The sequence below is a fragment of the Dendropsophus ebraccatus genome, chromosome 5 (genome assembly GCF_027789765.1).
Source record: "Dendropsophus ebraccatus isolate aDenEbr1 chromosome 5, aDenEbr1.pat, whole genome shotgun sequence".
NCBI classification, from domain to species: domain Eukaryota; kingdom Metazoa; phylum Chordata; class Amphibia; order Anura; family Hylidae; genus Dendropsophus; species Dendropsophus ebraccatus.
In genome coordinates, this window is record NC_091458.1 from 108,495,455 (window position 1) to 108,512,000 (window position 16,546).

The 16,546-nt window shown below is 43.7% G+C and overlaps 1 protein-coding gene across 1 annotated transcript in view; it reads left to right on the forward strand.

The window, feature by feature from the left end:
• The first annotated feature begins 2,356 nt into the window (after positions 1-2,356).
• Positions 2,357-16,546, forward strand: part of LOC138792901 (sodium/hydrogen exchanger 2-like) — a 50,473-nt gene continuing 36,283 nt past the window's right edge. The window contains exons 1-2 of the mRNA XM_069970977.1: positions 2,357-2,719; positions 13,615-14,078. Coding sequence (XP_069827078.1) covers positions 2,494-2,719; positions 13,615-14,078 — 690 coding nt within the window. The 5' untranslated portion in view covers positions 2,357-2,493. The remainder of the gene's footprint in view (positions 2,720-13,614; positions 14,079-16,546) is intronic.

The following is a 16,546-nucleotide window of genomic DNA, read 5'->3' on the forward strand; positions in this document are numbered from 1 at the left end:
AGGGTCCAGACATGTGAGCACAGGCATATCCTGCTAATTTTGGTCATGTGGGTCTTATAAAGGAGTGCTAGCTGTTCAGAGAGGGAGAACTGTAAAACACGAACTGGAGAGAATGGAACGGCTGCACATCCCATCTATGGTTGATACTAATGCCGCTAGGCCTATATTAAAAATCAACACCAGAGTGTCTGTATATGAATTGATCAAGCCATATTGCCCCGTGTACCACCGCGCAGGTCCTCTGGTCCACACGGGTCCCTACGCTAACTCCACACCGTGTCGGTCAGCGACCGCCAACCCCGCAAAGCGTGCACGTGCAGGGAAGGGAGGCCATGGAACGGCCCTGCAACCCCAATGTCACAGGACCAGACCCAAAAAGCCCCACCAAAACCCAGCCAGCACCACCGGCGGGGAAGGCTGCCCCCAAACGACACAAGTATGGATATGGTATTACACTTACCACTGCTGCACTCACAGAATGGGGAAGACATAGGGTCCAGACATGTGAGCACAGGCATATCCTGCTAATTTTGGTCATGTGGGTCTTATAAAGGAGTGCTAGCTGTTCAGAGAGGGAGAACTGTAAAACACGAACTGGAGAGAATGGAACCGCTGCACATCCCATCTATGGCTGATACTAATGCCGCTAGGCCTATATTAAAAATCAACACCTGTTTGTCCCATTCTATCTTTGATAGCTATGGTGAGTGCAATACCTTATCCAGACTTGTGCTGTTTGGGGGTAGCTTCCTCCGCCGGTGGTGCTGGCTGGGTTTTGGTGTGGCATTTTTGGGTCTGGTCCTGTGGCATGGGGGTTGCAGGGCCGTTCCATGGCCACCCTTCTCTGACTGTGCACGCCTGCGGGGGTGGTGGTCGCTGACTGGCACAGTGTGGACTTAGTGTAGGACCCATGTGTATCAGATACCTGCACGCGGTACATGGGGCAGTGTGGCTTGATCAATTCACATACAGAATTCTGATGTTTTTTATGCAGCTGAGAGGTACTAGTATCAGCCATAGGTGTGAGGTGCAGCACTCTTTTTCTTCCCTGAACCGCTATTGGAAATCATGTTGCAAAAGCCAGAAGCATCTATGTAATACAATGCAGACAAAAAAAAAAATTCTAATGATACTGTATGAGGGGAGGAGATCACTCAGGAGGCTGTACTCTTCAGAAAGTTTTCAGTACTTAATTATGAAAGCATGTAGCATTGGAACTGCTTGTGTAGTTATTCCAGTTCATTCATTCAGTTCTGGTAGTTTCTCTAGATTTACATTCAGAGGTGGCAGATATGTCTCAAAAATATTTCTCTCGTATGTCTGAATGTACAAAACGAAACACCATGCACAGACTCCACACAGAAGTATGGAATACAATTTTATCTATGAAATTCTTACAATACCGTACCTCACTAATTCTTACTGACTTTAGGCTGGGTTCACACTACGTATATTTCAGTCAGTATTGTGGTCCTCATATTGCAACCAAAACCAGGAGTGGATTAAAAACACAGAAAGGATCTGTTCATACAATGTTGAAATTGAGTGGATGGCCGCCATTTAATGGCAAATATTTGCTGTTATTTTAAAACAACGGCTGTTGTATTGAAATAATGGCAGTTATTTACTGTTATATGGCGGCCATCCACTCAATTTCAACATTGTGTGAACAGATCCTTTCTGTGTTTTTAATCCACTCCTGGTTTTGGTTGCAATATGAGGACCACAATACTGACTGAAATATATACGTAGTGTGAACCCAGCCTTAATGTGCAACATTCTTCTCCATGAGTTGGAAGAGTCAGATCAGTGGCGCAAATTAATAAAGTTATCTGGGCATTAAAAAAAACAAAAAACACAGCAACTCTCTTGCAAAACAACACCACCCCTGTCCTCAGGTTATGTGGGGCATTACATTCAACTCCATTCACTTTCATGTAACTGAGCTGCAAAACCTGATCCGAACTGAGAACAGATGTGGTGCTGTTTCTGAAAGAAAGTGGCCATGTTTTTCTAAGCCTGGATAACCCCTTTAACCTTTAAAATCACAGTACTGGATTCCCACTTCTGTGCAGCCTGTTTTTATTTTCACAGTGTTCCCCTCAGGGCACTTCAGCACAATGTCACCGATTATAAAAAGAAGTTCTCTTCGTGAAGAAGCCAGTGAACATAAATATACAAATCTTGTGAATAAGAAACCAACTTCGGCTGCAGTGTAGTGCTACATGACACTAGACTGTACTCAGAACTCCGGGACAGAGCAGGCGGGATCAGGTCAGAGCTGCTGGGCTGTGCCAGTCTTGCTGCTGGGCGTGCTCTGTGTTCAGCACCTGTTCTCACTACCAGACTTCTAGAGACAAGGCAGGAAGTCACTGCAAGGTCTTTCTGAATCAGTTCTTTGCATGCAATGCCAGGGATGATGCCAATGACTGTGTGACTCCCATAGTCACCGAACAAGGCACATCTGTATGCTTATTCCTAAGGATATACGCCATGAACCAGCGAATATGTCGATGCTTGCTCTACTCCTTGCCCATCTGTCTCATCATATTCACTCGGGTAACTACTTCATCTCCTGGCTCCAGTCCAGAGACCAATACCCAGCATGGGGTCACACCAGCTGAGACTCGCCTGTCAGTCTTTACACTTGACTACCCCCATGTACAGGTGCCATTTGAGATCACTTTATGGATTCTGCTGGCTTCCCTGGCTAAAATTGGTGAGTAGATCTAATGTGTTCTCATTACAGATCTGTCCTATACTGGACATTATGACTGTCATTTCTATAGAATGGGTGTCTGCATCCAGCAGCTTGTGGGCACTTATTTATTGTGCAAGGTTGCGGTATAATAATACATTATAGTCTGCTTAATTTTAGACTTGTCACAGGGCTGACAGGTGCCACTATGTCATATGCCATTCACCCTTTATTGTTATTGTCCATGTACAAAGCGTGTAAAACTTACAAGCAGTGGAAGCAATGTCCTGCAAAATGCCCAGACCTACTGTATGGCATGATTTATAATTTATCGATTTATTATTAGATTTCCCATACCTGCTCTGAGTTGTGTATGTTTTCTGTGCTCTATGTAGTATATATACACTGTATAATATACAGTGGTGCTTTGGATTATGAGCATAATTCGTTCCAGGTCTGTGCTTGTAATCCAAATCCAGTCTTAAACCAAAGCAAATTTTCCCATAAGAAATCATAGAAATGCAGACAATTGGTTCCACACCCCAAAAATAATAATTTATTATTCTGAATAACATGTAAAGATGTACAGATGAAACAAATATTCAGAAACAGCAGAATATGTGATGATATAAGTTACTGTACAGTAATGGAGAGGATGGGAAACACAAGGGCGGACAGAGACTACAGGGAGTATGAAGGAGTGAGCAGGACAGATGTGGGCACATACACGCAGCACTCTCTGTCTGGGAGAGAGGGGTTTCAGCTATGAAGAGATTACCCCCCACAGTCCTGTCCCCTGATGCAAGCCCCAGCCTGAAGTGGATCTGCCATGATTTGGAAGGTGAGGGAGACTTCCTGGGTCAGAGTACAGTACTGTAGACCCCGCTATGCAGACCATGCCCCTCCCCCACTCCCCTCCCAACCAGTACAGGGAGCTCATAAACCAAAGCAATGCTGTTAAACCAAGTCACAGTTTTGAAAAACTGTGAGCTCTTAAACCAAAATGCTCTTAATCCAAGTTACTCTTAAACCAAGGTACCACTGTATATTAGTATCTATGCTATAGCTATAGTTGTTGGTAACCTAGACAACAAGCTGTCAACCAGGGGAGGGAAAGAGCAGCATATCCAGAGAAGGAGGCAAGTTTGCTAAATGAATGTATTTACAAAAATATTATTTAACTTAATGAGTCCTACCAGTTTAACTATGTTAGCTGAGATGGGAGTTCCCCTTTAAAGTTGGTAATAAAGTGCATTTGGCCATCATATATCTGTGTCTACATTTTACTAATAGTCTTGGTTGGCTTAAAGGGTAACTGATGACCTCCAGAGCAATTGTGAGTCCTTTTTGAGTACTTTTTGCAGTCCTCCAATTTATGATCAGATATTAGACAATATAAAAGGATTTGATTATGAGTAGATTAGGAAATGGTAAATTGTGCAAATCTTTAAAACTGGAGCTTCACTGAAACCCCAATTACACAGGGTCAGGGCCGGACTGGGACTGAAAATCAGCCCTGGCATTTCAGAGCACACAGGCCCACTCTCCGTGCGGATAAAAGGTATGAGATGATGTTGTGTGTGCAGCATGGCTACATGTTGTATCATCACAGCCATGACTGGAATTACAGATAATAACACAGTTAATGGGGTCAGAAGCTTCTGTCTCTGTTCTGTGTAGCGGTGCTGCAGTTACAGGTTGTCACCATTACACAATGTACAGAGACAGACTGTTTCCAGCCCATACCACACCACATACTGACTAATGCCACCGCATACTGACTAATACCAGCGCATTCCTGACTAATATCACCACATACTGACTAACACCACCGCTGCTACTAAGTAACATCCAATGTACACAGATTACTATGACCTCATCCAGTCATATAGAGGTGGACGCAGCTCCACACAGGTTCTGTACACCATATACATTATAGTGCAGTTATATCAGGTTACTCACAGGGGACGTCTTCCCTGATCAGAGTTTTTCCCTTTTCATTTTCTTCTTCTTCTGCCCTGGGCCATTATGAGAACTTCTCCGAGCCACAAATCCACAGAATCTGCCAGACAGACATATTAGGCTCCTCACTCTGGCACCATAATCATCTCTCTGCAAACTGCACATCTGTATTGGCCCCTTTACACCTTTACACCTGTGCATCCCCTATAGTATATGGCCCTCCTCTCTGTAGCCCCTCCTTATAGATGGCCCCCTTATGTTGTCCTCCTTATAGAACCCCCCATGTTGTCCCCTTATAGATGTCCTTCTCTCCCCTATGTTGTCCTCTTATAGATGGCCCCCTCTCCCCTATGTTTTCCCCTTATAGGCCCCCTCTCCCTCTATGTTGTCCACTTATAGGCCCCTCACCTCCTATGTTGTCCCCTTATAGGCCCCCTCTCCCCCTGTTGCCCTTCTTTATAGATGGCCCCCTTTCCCCCTATGTTGTCCCCCCCTTATAGATGGCCCCCTCTCCCCCTATGTTCCCCCCTATAGATGGCTCCCTCTCCCTCTGTGTTGTTATCCCCCTTATAGATGGCCCCTTCTCTCCCCCTCCCTTATAGATGACCCTTTCTCCTCTTCCCCTCCCTTATAGATGACCACTTCTCCTCTCCCCCTTATAGATGGCCACTTCTCTTCTCCCCCCTTATAGATGGCCCCTTCTCTCCCCCCCTATAGATGGCCCCATCTCCCCCCTTTATAAATGGTCACTTCTCCTCTCCCCCCCCCTTATAGATGTCCCCTTCTCCTCTCCCCCCTTATAGATGTCCCCTTCTCCTCTCCCCTCCCTTTATGGATGTCCCCTTCTCCTCTCCCCCCCTTATAGATGGCCCCTTCTGCTCTCCTCCCCCCTTATAGATGGCCCCTTCTACTCTCCCCCCCTTATAGATGGCCCCTTCTCCTCTCCCCCCCTTATAGATGGCCCCTTCTCCTCTCCCCCCCTTATAGATGGCCCCTTCTACTCTACCCCCCTTATAGATGGCCCTTTCTCCTTCCCCCCTTATAGAGGGCTCCTTCTCCTCTCCCCCTTATAGATGGCCCCTTCTCCTCTCCCCCCCTTATAGATGTCCCCTTCTCCTCTCCCCTCCCCTTATAGATGTCCCTTTCTCCTCTCACCCCCTTATAGATGGCCCCTTCTGCTATCCTTCCCCCTTATAGATGGCCCCTTCTACTCTCCCCCCCTTATAGATGGCCCCTTCTCCTCCCCCCCTTATAGATGGCCCCTTCTCTCCCCCCCGCCCCTCCGTGCAAAGCAGATTAAAAAAACAAAACACAATTCACCTAACAACCCGTCTCCTCGTCGAGCCTCTCTTCTGCAGCCTCCGCCTGGCCCCCGGATGATGCGTGGCTACCGTCGGTGTAGCATCCTGTAGGCAGCGCGCGCATGTAGGCAGCACGCGCATTAGAGAGCTCCCTGTGCGCCGGGGCTGGGACTTCCGGCACTGGGAGTGTCTCTAACGTGCGCTCCGTGTACCGGAAGTCACAGACACAGGGAGCTCTCTGATGCGCACGCTGCCCGGGGATAGGACGCAACACTCCCGGCAGCTGCGCATCATCCGGGGGCCAATCCAGTCTTTCTCCTAGCCCAGTGACTTATTTTCCCTACGGTAGGGGAAAGGAGTCTCCGGGGCAGGAGGAGCAGGGGGATTTGCCAGAAGTGCCCTATGGCCAGTCTGGCCCTGCACAGGGTGATTAGAGGGAGAAAGCGAGCTCCGTCCATTCAGGGCAGCGCTCGCTTGCTCCTTGTTCCTCGCTTACTGCCGGCGGTATTACACATGTCGACAGCAAGTGGGTAAATGTGGGGGCGCAGGGAACTGCATGGGGCTCCCTGGACAATCTTTAAATTGTCTGGGCAGACCATAGCAGATAGTGGTGGCGGCAGCAGATAGTTGCTATTGTTGTCTATCGTTGAAAGATGGTAAAAGACACCGATCAGCCATAGTCCATAGTCCATCAGTCCAAATAAACCTTTTATTGCCTGGGAGCTGCAACACCCGCAGAGCACTGCCACTATGACACACCTTTCTGTTTTCCCCATTGACTCTACAATGACTACAGTGAGTACAGTGTGTATGATCACATAATAGGACTGGTTATGACTCTATCATGGGATTAAGCCTACAGTATTATTTTAATGGTGATTGTTCTCTGCATAAAATCTGCACCTAATGTAGTGAATTTGATGCTAAGGATTTTAATGTGGATATTATGCTGTGTCCAATGACTGAAAGAAAAATAAAATTATTACCAGGACTTTTTAGGAAAAATAGATAGGTCATCAGTCATTGATTGGTGGGGTGCTGACACCCTTCACCCTTGCTGATCATCTGTTCAGCACCTGCACTACACAGTGAACAGGGCAGGAAGCAGTAATATCCATTCACTGTGTAGTGGTGGAACCTCTGCAGCTCAGTTGCTGTTCATTTAAACAGTAGCTGAGCTGCAGGTACATTTTTACCATTGCTACACAGTGAGTGATGCTAACTGCTTTCAGCCCAATCACTGTGTTGTGTGGGTTCTGAACAGGAGCAGACTACCCCTTTAAATATTTTTCTAAATAAATTAATTTAGCAAGCTTGCCTCCTTCTCCTGATATGCTGCTCTTTCCCTCCAACTGTTGACAGCTCATTGTCTTAGTTACCGACCACCACTCTGCTCTAACAGCAGACCACTGTATGGCTGGTACATATATAGTTTGTTAAATGTTTCTGCAAAAAGTATTTAAATTGATGAGCTATACAAGTTGACCTATAGTTAGCTGAGATGGGAATAGCCCTTTAAAAGTTTTTTTGACCTATCCTTATTTTGGGTCATACATTTGACCGAAAGCCAGAAACCTGTCAGAAAAGAATATTGAAATATGCCCGATATATTCCTGGCACACCTATAGACTTTAAAGAGGCACTCAGGGCAACAATGAATAATCTGGGGGGTGGGGTGGGGGGTGCAGTTTCAGTAGCTTTTTTGCTTCTTTTCATCATCTGGGCTCCTGAATCTCCTAGTAATGGCCCTACAGGAACTACCTGCTCAGGTAGTCAATGAGTGCGGAAGTTACCCACAGTCATCAGTGCCACTGATTGACTGAGCGGGCATTCCTGAGCCAGGGCCATGACGTGACAGAATTGGGAACTTTGGGAGCCCGACGGGGGAACATGAGTGATGCTGTGCTATGAGGACATGGAGATGGATAAGTAAGACTTCCTTATTATGTTCCTCCTCTCTAAACGGATATTTCAGAGATCTAAAGGCCCTATTACACAAAGCGATATTATCGGTTATTACAGCTGATAATCGCTTTGTTTAATAGAAAGGCAACAATCAGCCGACATGCAACATGTTAAAAGACTAAAGGCTAGGATGGCAACGATCTGCTGCCATCGCTGATGCTATCTCCTATGGGCTCCCTGGACGATGAGCCCCTCCCGCAGTTACTCGCCTCACTGACGACGTGTGTAATATCGCTGGCAGCAAGCGAGGAACGTGGAGCAAGCGAGTGATGACCTGACAGGTGAATGCTCGCTTAATCCCACTGATCGCCCCACGCAATAGGGGCTTAACTGTGCTCAGGGTGCAGTTAAATAGAAAACACACCTATACCCATCTTGCGCCTCTCCTGCTATCTCTATCAGTGCCTGCGACAAAGAACAAGGACCTTTTCATTTAGCCAATCCGTGGTTGACAAAGGGAAATGCATCAGGCCCAGCACCAAGACCGTGGCAGGGGAAGGTAAGTATGTTTTTTTGTATTTAACTGAAACCTTCACAGGTAGATAGAAAAAAACTTCCAGAATCCCTCTCCCATACTCTGAGTATGAAGGGACAGTGCACCAGAGCATCATGCTGGTGTTTTTACAGGGAAGGGAAGGATTGGGAAGGTGTTTGCTATTAGCACAGAATGCTCTCTTGACAGCCTGTGTGAGATCAGAGAGGCAAGCCCGATTCCCCCCACCTTCTTCCAGACTGCTAATGGTTAACCCGTTAACAGGGGCGGATTAACTTTACCAAAGGCCCCGGGCTGTTCACCAAGCCTGGGCCCCCCCACCCCACTGTAACTATGGAAGCACTAGCCTGGCCTTCATAGTACAGGATAGATAATGTCATGGTGTCCTGATTTGTGCAAAATTGCCATTAAAAAACTGTGATTTTTTGCAAATCATGGCAGAAGTGTAGCCAGGAGACAGTACACCACTGAAAGTATAAGTCTTTTTAGGTGGTCATGGGCCCCCCAGGAGCTCAGGGCCCCGGGCTGCCGCCCAAAACGCCCCTATTATAATCCACTACTGCCCGTTAACCCTTTAGTCTCGAGTCTTCATTATTGTACTAGAGACTCTGCCTGTGATGCAGGTTTTATAACCCGAGTCTGTATAACCTGCCTCCTGCAGGCTTTCCCTCCCACGTTCTGTCCCCTGATGCAGCTCATTAACAAACTATTTTGATGCTAACCTTGTTTGAGCATTATACACTGTAGTGCTGTAGTGTCATACACTCTATGTCCTATATACTGTGGGTATTTTTTTTTTTTTTACTGGATCTTGCTCTATGGTCAGAGGTGTGAGCTCTATGGTAGGTATATAAGTACATATGGTTAATGTGCGCAAAAACACAACCTGATTGATGGAGGTTTGACCAATGGAATGCTCTATTCATTCTCTTTGGGGCCTCCAAACATTGCCAAGATACCACTTTAAACTGTGAGTAAAAAGAATACCATAAAACTTTATGAATCCATACTTAAAGGGATATTCAAGTATCAGAAAATCATGTGCTTCAACACAGACTGGAAATAGAAAATAGAGGTACTTCAAAATATGTATTGTCTCCAGCTCCCTTACTCCTCCCACTCTCTCAAGTTATCAGCCTATGACAACTGTAGGATGTTGTAAGTTGTGTTTAATACACGCAGCCTGCCTTGTAATAAATGATGCTACAGAAAGAACAGACAGGGAGTGAACACAGCAGGTGCTGCAACCCACTGAGATGTTATGCAACAGCTTTAGGTGGGGAACTGGCAGTAGTGATGTCGGAGGGGATTATAGGGGACTGTGACGAACAGCTGAGAGAAAGCAATGCATTAACCACTGCTCAACCAATAAGTACAGCCAGGAAATACAGAACTAAGGCCACAAAAATAAATAGATTTTGGTGATTTCAGAACTGGGGCAGACAGGCAAGTAATGCTATATACTTCTGCAGCATGTATATTTCTTGTAAACATTGAAAATCATACAGTGACAGCCCGACCTGTTGTGAGCATAGTGTGTAATTGTAAATGGTGGGAAGACTGGAGCTTCCACAACTGAATGGTGATTGGATAACACCAGTTATCTGTACTTTTATGACCATCTTTTTGGTTTACAAAGTAAACGTATTCCTGGCAAATGCTCAGAATTATTTGCTTCATCTCTCCATTATATTCTGTATAATATATGGGTATATACATTTATTATATCATATAAAATGAGGTAAAACACTGCAGGCTAATACATTCCCGGCTAACTCTATGCAGATGTCTGCTGGCAGATAATTAGAGCTGAATAATTGATATGCATCCCTCTCAGAAGCTGGGCTACACTAATGTTGCCTTCATTTAACAATTACACTAAACACAATTAGACAACGGCTTCTCAGATGAGATTTCTGGATCAGGATTAAATAGTACAGGTCTCCTTTATATCTATTTATATGTATGTACCTCTCCATACTCTGAAGGAAGTTACACTTACATTAACCATACATCCTTCACAATGCAAATGATAGGTAACAAAGTTTCTGTTGTGACACAACCGGTTTTAGTACCTGAGCAACTCAGATAAAGAGGTCTTTTATAGTGGTGCTCACAAGTGGCTTTCACATATATTGTAGTTGCTGCAATGTTTTGTATCTAGTGAACTTTTACTTCCATGATAGGAAAGATAAAAGCGAATTGCTTATATGTACATGACTTTAAAACCAATCTATCGGATCTCCTGTGCTGTGCCTTCCTATCCGAGAATAGCATAGGTTGGGCTCTGTTCACACATCTTTTTTTTCACTCCATGTGTTGGGAAATCTCCCAGAGCATACAGTAATCTCTGTACAGAGGCTAGAAGCAGAGCGAGCAGTGATAGCAAAGTAATAAAACATTATTAACCCCTTCAAGACAGAGCCCATTGATGCCTGGATGTCCGGGTAAAATTAATACAATGTTCCTTCCTGCCTTCTAAGAGCCATAGCGCTTTTATTTTTCCACCTACAGGGCTGGTTGGGTGTCATTTTTTGAGCCATGATCTCAAGTTTTTATAAATATCATATTGGTGTAACAGTAAAATTTTGATTGCTTTTTATAAAAAATTTTCTGCTATATAATTTTAAAAAATCAGCAATCTTGGTGGTCACTCACCATGTGGGAACAATATTGTTATATTTCAAAAGATCGGACAATTCCGCAAGCTACAATATTATACGATATGTTTATTTAAAAAAAATATTTTTATATTTTTAGTTTTATAATGGGCAAGGAGGTATATTAAACTTTTATTGGGAGGCGGTTTATAAGGGTTTTTTTTAAATACGTTTAAGAACTTTATTAGACTTTTTTTACACTTTTATTTTACAGTAAAACATCCAATCATTAGATTGCATGTACTGATCTATGCTATTCCGTAGAATAGCATAGATCAGTGTTATCGGCAATCTATGAATAGAGCCTGCCTGAGAGCAGACTCTATACTTGGATGGCCAACCCGACAGGACGGAGGTAAGTGGATTACCCCCGCCCGTCGGTACAAGCTATCGGGACCCCTGCAACATGGTGGCAGGGGTCCCGATCACTCAGTGGCAGAAGCTTGTTCTGCCATTGAGTACCTTAAACGCCACAACCGCTATAGATTGCAGCGTTTAAGGGGTTAATGGCATTACCCTGGGCTCTGATGTGTGCGGGGCCGCTCGCACTGCAGCGGCCCTGCACACATCAAACCCCCTGAAGTCAGGAACGTATATGTACATTCCTACTGCACGGGGTATGTGCAGTAGGAACGTATATACACATGTTACTGATTTGAAAGGGTTAAGGCTAGATTCACACTAATGGATCAACAGCAGATTTCACACTGTGAGTTAACAGGGAAACCCGCTGCACGTCCCTCACTGTCATTCTGAATAGGGTTACATACGCGCAGCTCAATGAAAATGAAACATAAAAATTAAGTAAACGTCAGCCCCCCTTAACCCACCATGGCCCGGTGCATACACTACCTGGTCCATGCTCTGGCCTTCTCCTGTGGCTCCCAGCATCCTGACTCCTCGCTCAACCAAACAGTGGCTGCGGCGGGACAGTGCACTGACACAGGAGAAGGCTGGAGCCGCGGACCAGGTAACATATGCACTGGGCCACTGTGGGTTAAGGTGGCTGGCGTTTACATATGCGCAGTGGAATTAAATGTATGTACTGTATTTTCCGGCATATAAGATGACCCCTGAAGATTGTCAGAGGTTTGCCTTACACACTGGAAAATTTTAACTCCTGCCTGACTGCAGCAGGGTTCACTAGCTGAAGCCCTGCTGCGGTCAGGCAGGGGTTAACAGCAGCTTTAGGAAAAAAGCAAAAACAACAATCAACTCACCTGTGACCCTTTCTCGGCAGCCACGTGTCTCCTGTCCTGTTCCTGACACAGGCATTGTGATGTACACTGCCTGCACCAGAGGTCCCTGAAGCTCTCCTGGGCAGCTGTGCATCTGAATTTTTGTTTTTTGTAGTGGTCGCTAAATTTTGAGCTCCCCCACCTTATGGGGCAACCAAACCCGGCGTATAAGGCGACCCCCGACTTCTAAGAAAATTTTTTGGGGTTAAAAAGTCATCTTATACGCCTGAAAATACGGTAACCCTATTCAGAAAGACTGTAAGGGATTCGTAGCGGATTTCGCTGCGAACTCGCAACATAAAATCTGCTGCTCATCAGTTACAAGTGAATCTAGCCTAAACCAGTGTATTAGAAATACATTTTTAGTCTCTCGAGTACCCCTTCAATGTTCAATCTGCCCCTCCCATCATGTGATTTCACAGATTACACAATAAAAAAATATATTGCAAACTGTAATTGCTTACCTTGCCACTGGCAAATCAAAAGACATAGCGAGCCACACCTATGGCATTTGTTCTTTGGGGAAAAAAATATATCTCATAAACATGTGTGGTGACTGGACAATGTGTGGTGAAAGGTTGGTTGTTTTATGACAGTGTTTTAGTAAATTGCCTAGTTAAGATATTAGCTAGATTAGATGTCTTCTACGAGGAGGAACAACATTGGACTATAGTAATATACAGCACTCACCTATAGCCTCACCTCTACATAAGAAGGAGCTTCAGCTATTGTCTTATCTATCCAAAAGGTGTCACAGGTGTCTGTGATGATAAAGAGGACACTGCTGAAAAGTGAAAGTCTCTTTGTAATATAAGCCCTAGTGGCCAAAATGAAAACTGCAAGATTTCAGTATTATTTTGTAATATAGACAGTAAAATGGAAAACTAGAAAAAGTATTGCCAAAAATTGTTAAAGGGAACCTGTCACCCCCGCACCCAGGGTGGAACCCTCCCAACGGGCCCAATATGCAAATTAGAAGAGATGAGTCCGATGTCCATATGAAATCAGGACATCTGAGTCATCTCTTCTAATTTTTATATTGGGCCATCTATTTTGCTGTGGTTTGGGGCATGAATTAGCCACGTTGTCCACTGTATAATTTACTTATATTGTTATTTCAGATTAATAAATAAGCCATTTGTCTTGTTCCTTTAGTGAAGACAACAAAATGGTCTATTATGATGACTGCCAACTTTTCTCCATTGATGGAATACAAAGTGATCCAAGCACATGGATCTTCATCTTGCTCCCAACAGCACTAGATTGTATTACAGCTTATTCTTTCCCTTTCTTACAGGCTTCCATCTCTACCATAGGCTGCATACCATAGTACCCGAGAGCTGCCTACTTATCCTGGTTGGGCTTCTTCTTGGTGGAATTATATTTGCTGTCAATGAAAAGTCTCCCCCTGCAATGAAAACTGATGTCTTTTTCCTGTATCTTCTACCTCCAATTGTACTAGACGCAGGCTACTTCCTCCCCACGCGCCCCTTCTTTGACAATGTGGGCACAATTTTCTGGTATGCTGTGGTGGGAACTCTCTGGAATGCCTTTGGGATTGGAATATCGCTATTTGGGATTTGTCAGATTGAAGCATTCGGGTTACTGAACATATCTTTGTTGCAATGCCTGTTGTTTGGCAGCCTAATCTCAGCTGTGGACCCGGTTGCCGTTCTTGCAGTTTTTGAAAATATTCATGTAAATGAACAATTATACATTTTAGTGTTCGGGGAATCCTTGCTGAACGATGCGATTACAGTGGTGAGTATACGAACAAAGATCTGACTCTCTTTTATATAGTAATATTATTTCTGGCAAAATTGGTATTCTGTTCTTATTAGTATTAATTGTAGTACTATTAGGGTGCTTTCACATATAGAGAGTTCCCAGCAGATGTTATGCTGCGAGTTTAGCAGCAAATCTGCTAGGATACTTGGTACCATTATAGTCTATGGACCTGCATTCTTGCAGTGGATTTTCATTCCGCTGTGAGAATGTAGTGATGGTCTTGTTTAACTATTTAACTGCTATGGGGTTAAAATAATAAATATCCAATGTTTACCTTCCCTTATCCGATCCTCTAGCACAATAATCATTGAGCTGTCCTGTCTTAGCCAGTGATCGACTCAGTGACACTCTTTTACTAATGTATACCCTGTTTTTGCATAAAAACTTAGGCCTCAAGCATATAAACCAAACAGTATGTGTATAGTAACCAGGGGCGGATTAACTTTACCATAGGCCCCGGGCTGTTCACCAAGGCTGGGCCCCCTCATCCCACTGTAACAAAGGCAGCACTAGCCTGGCGTTCATAGTACAAGACAGATAATGTCATGATGTCCTGATTTGTGCAAAATTGCCATGAAAAAAAAACAGTGATTTTTTGCAAATCATGGCGAAAGTGTAGCCAGGAGACAGTACACCACTGAAAGTATAAGTCTTTTTGGGTGGTCATGGGCCCCCCAGGAGCTCAAGGCCCCGGGCTGCCGCCCAAAACGCCCCTATTATAATCCACTACTGATAGTAACCAAGGCACTAGAGTTCACATCTACAGTATAGGCTCCACTGTCTTATGATGCAGGGTTGCGAAGTGTAGAAATTATGAAAATACAATATATAGCAGGAACAATATTAATCTGACATGGAAAATGACAGCAATTTCTTACATATTTGTCACTTGAATTTTAATTACATTTTTAATTAGAAATACAATCATTCAGGGAAAAAATAAAACATTAGGGTAATTTTTGCGGAATTTTAAGCGGAGCCCACGTCACAGACTCAGCTTGAAGTTCTGCCTGTCTTATTCATTAAATAGGATGCATCAAGTGCCCTCCGCCAAAAGAATTGACGTGTCAATTCTTTCAGTGAAGAGTGCACGAGGCATCCAGAGTCCGCGGCCCTTACTAGGTAAAATTATCTATAGAGGAAAATCTGTAGATTTTATTGTGTAATTATATTATTAGCGTAATATATAAATCATAGCCATTAATCAGAATTAAGTTTTTTTTTCTAAATTTCCCCCCAAAAAACACACAAAAACATTTTCTTCTCCTAAATCTATTCTGGTTTAGGAGGGCCACTAAATGAGACTATATGGTCAATCAGCCAATGCACCAGCGACACAGACTGTCCTTGTTACTGCTTGAAACAACATAACATGCGGCAGTGCAGAAGTCCCCTTAACCAAACAGAAACTGCACTTTATTAACTGTTTTTACCTTGTGTGGTATAACATGTGCCAACGTCTTAAGTTCTGTGGTGAGTAAGTTAATTGAACAGGCTGGTATAGAGAGTTCTGTACTTCCTTAATGCATAATAATAGTTATCGTCAACGTAGAATATTTTCTTATAATTGTAATAAGCCAGTATAAAAATAAGTGAGATGTCTACATGCCATAATATGTATGTGCATTCATTGCCCTAAATGTTTTACAACTATTCCCATAAAGTTTACCCAATCATCAAACGGTCAGCTAAATAGGCTGCCTATGTAAGGACAGCACATAACTGCTATAGGTCTGTTCTCCCAGTAGCCAAAATGTATGCTGTTTGGCTAACAGAAGCGTTATAAGAATACATCAGACAAAGTTATGGATCCACTATATTTATAGGTGGGATGAACTCCTCCACCTCTCCCCTCTTTGTGGAGACTGAAAGGATGCTGCATACATACATTATCGGCACCTCCCCTCATAAAAACAGTGTACAGTATTTAAGTGGGAACAATTTCATCTGCAAATTGTCTGATCCTCCCGTTAGGTGCCAAATATTTTTGAGCGGATGTTAAAGCTGGGTGTTGTATATGCAGAATTATTCTCCACCAGAAAGTGATAAAATAAATGGAAAACTGGCAACATGGATTGAACAGATAATTTTAAGGACAAAATGGTTAAAACTCTTTTAGAACCCCTGTTTCACAAAAAAAAAAGAGAAAAAATAAGAAACAGAATTTGTACTGCTCCCTTTCTAGAAAACCTTGTGTATAGTACACATTTCTTTGACCGATATATTTACCAACACAACCTAGACCTTTATGGACTATTCAAAATAACCATGTGACATGTACAGGGATCCAAGAAGCCGAGAAAACCTAGTTCTGAAAAAATAAACTTACTCTGGATTGATTCACAATCCATGCATATGAGATATATATATGTATCTTCGGTAAAGGTAATATAATTTATATGGGGAAAATAAGTTTAGTATTTAAAATATACTCAACATTC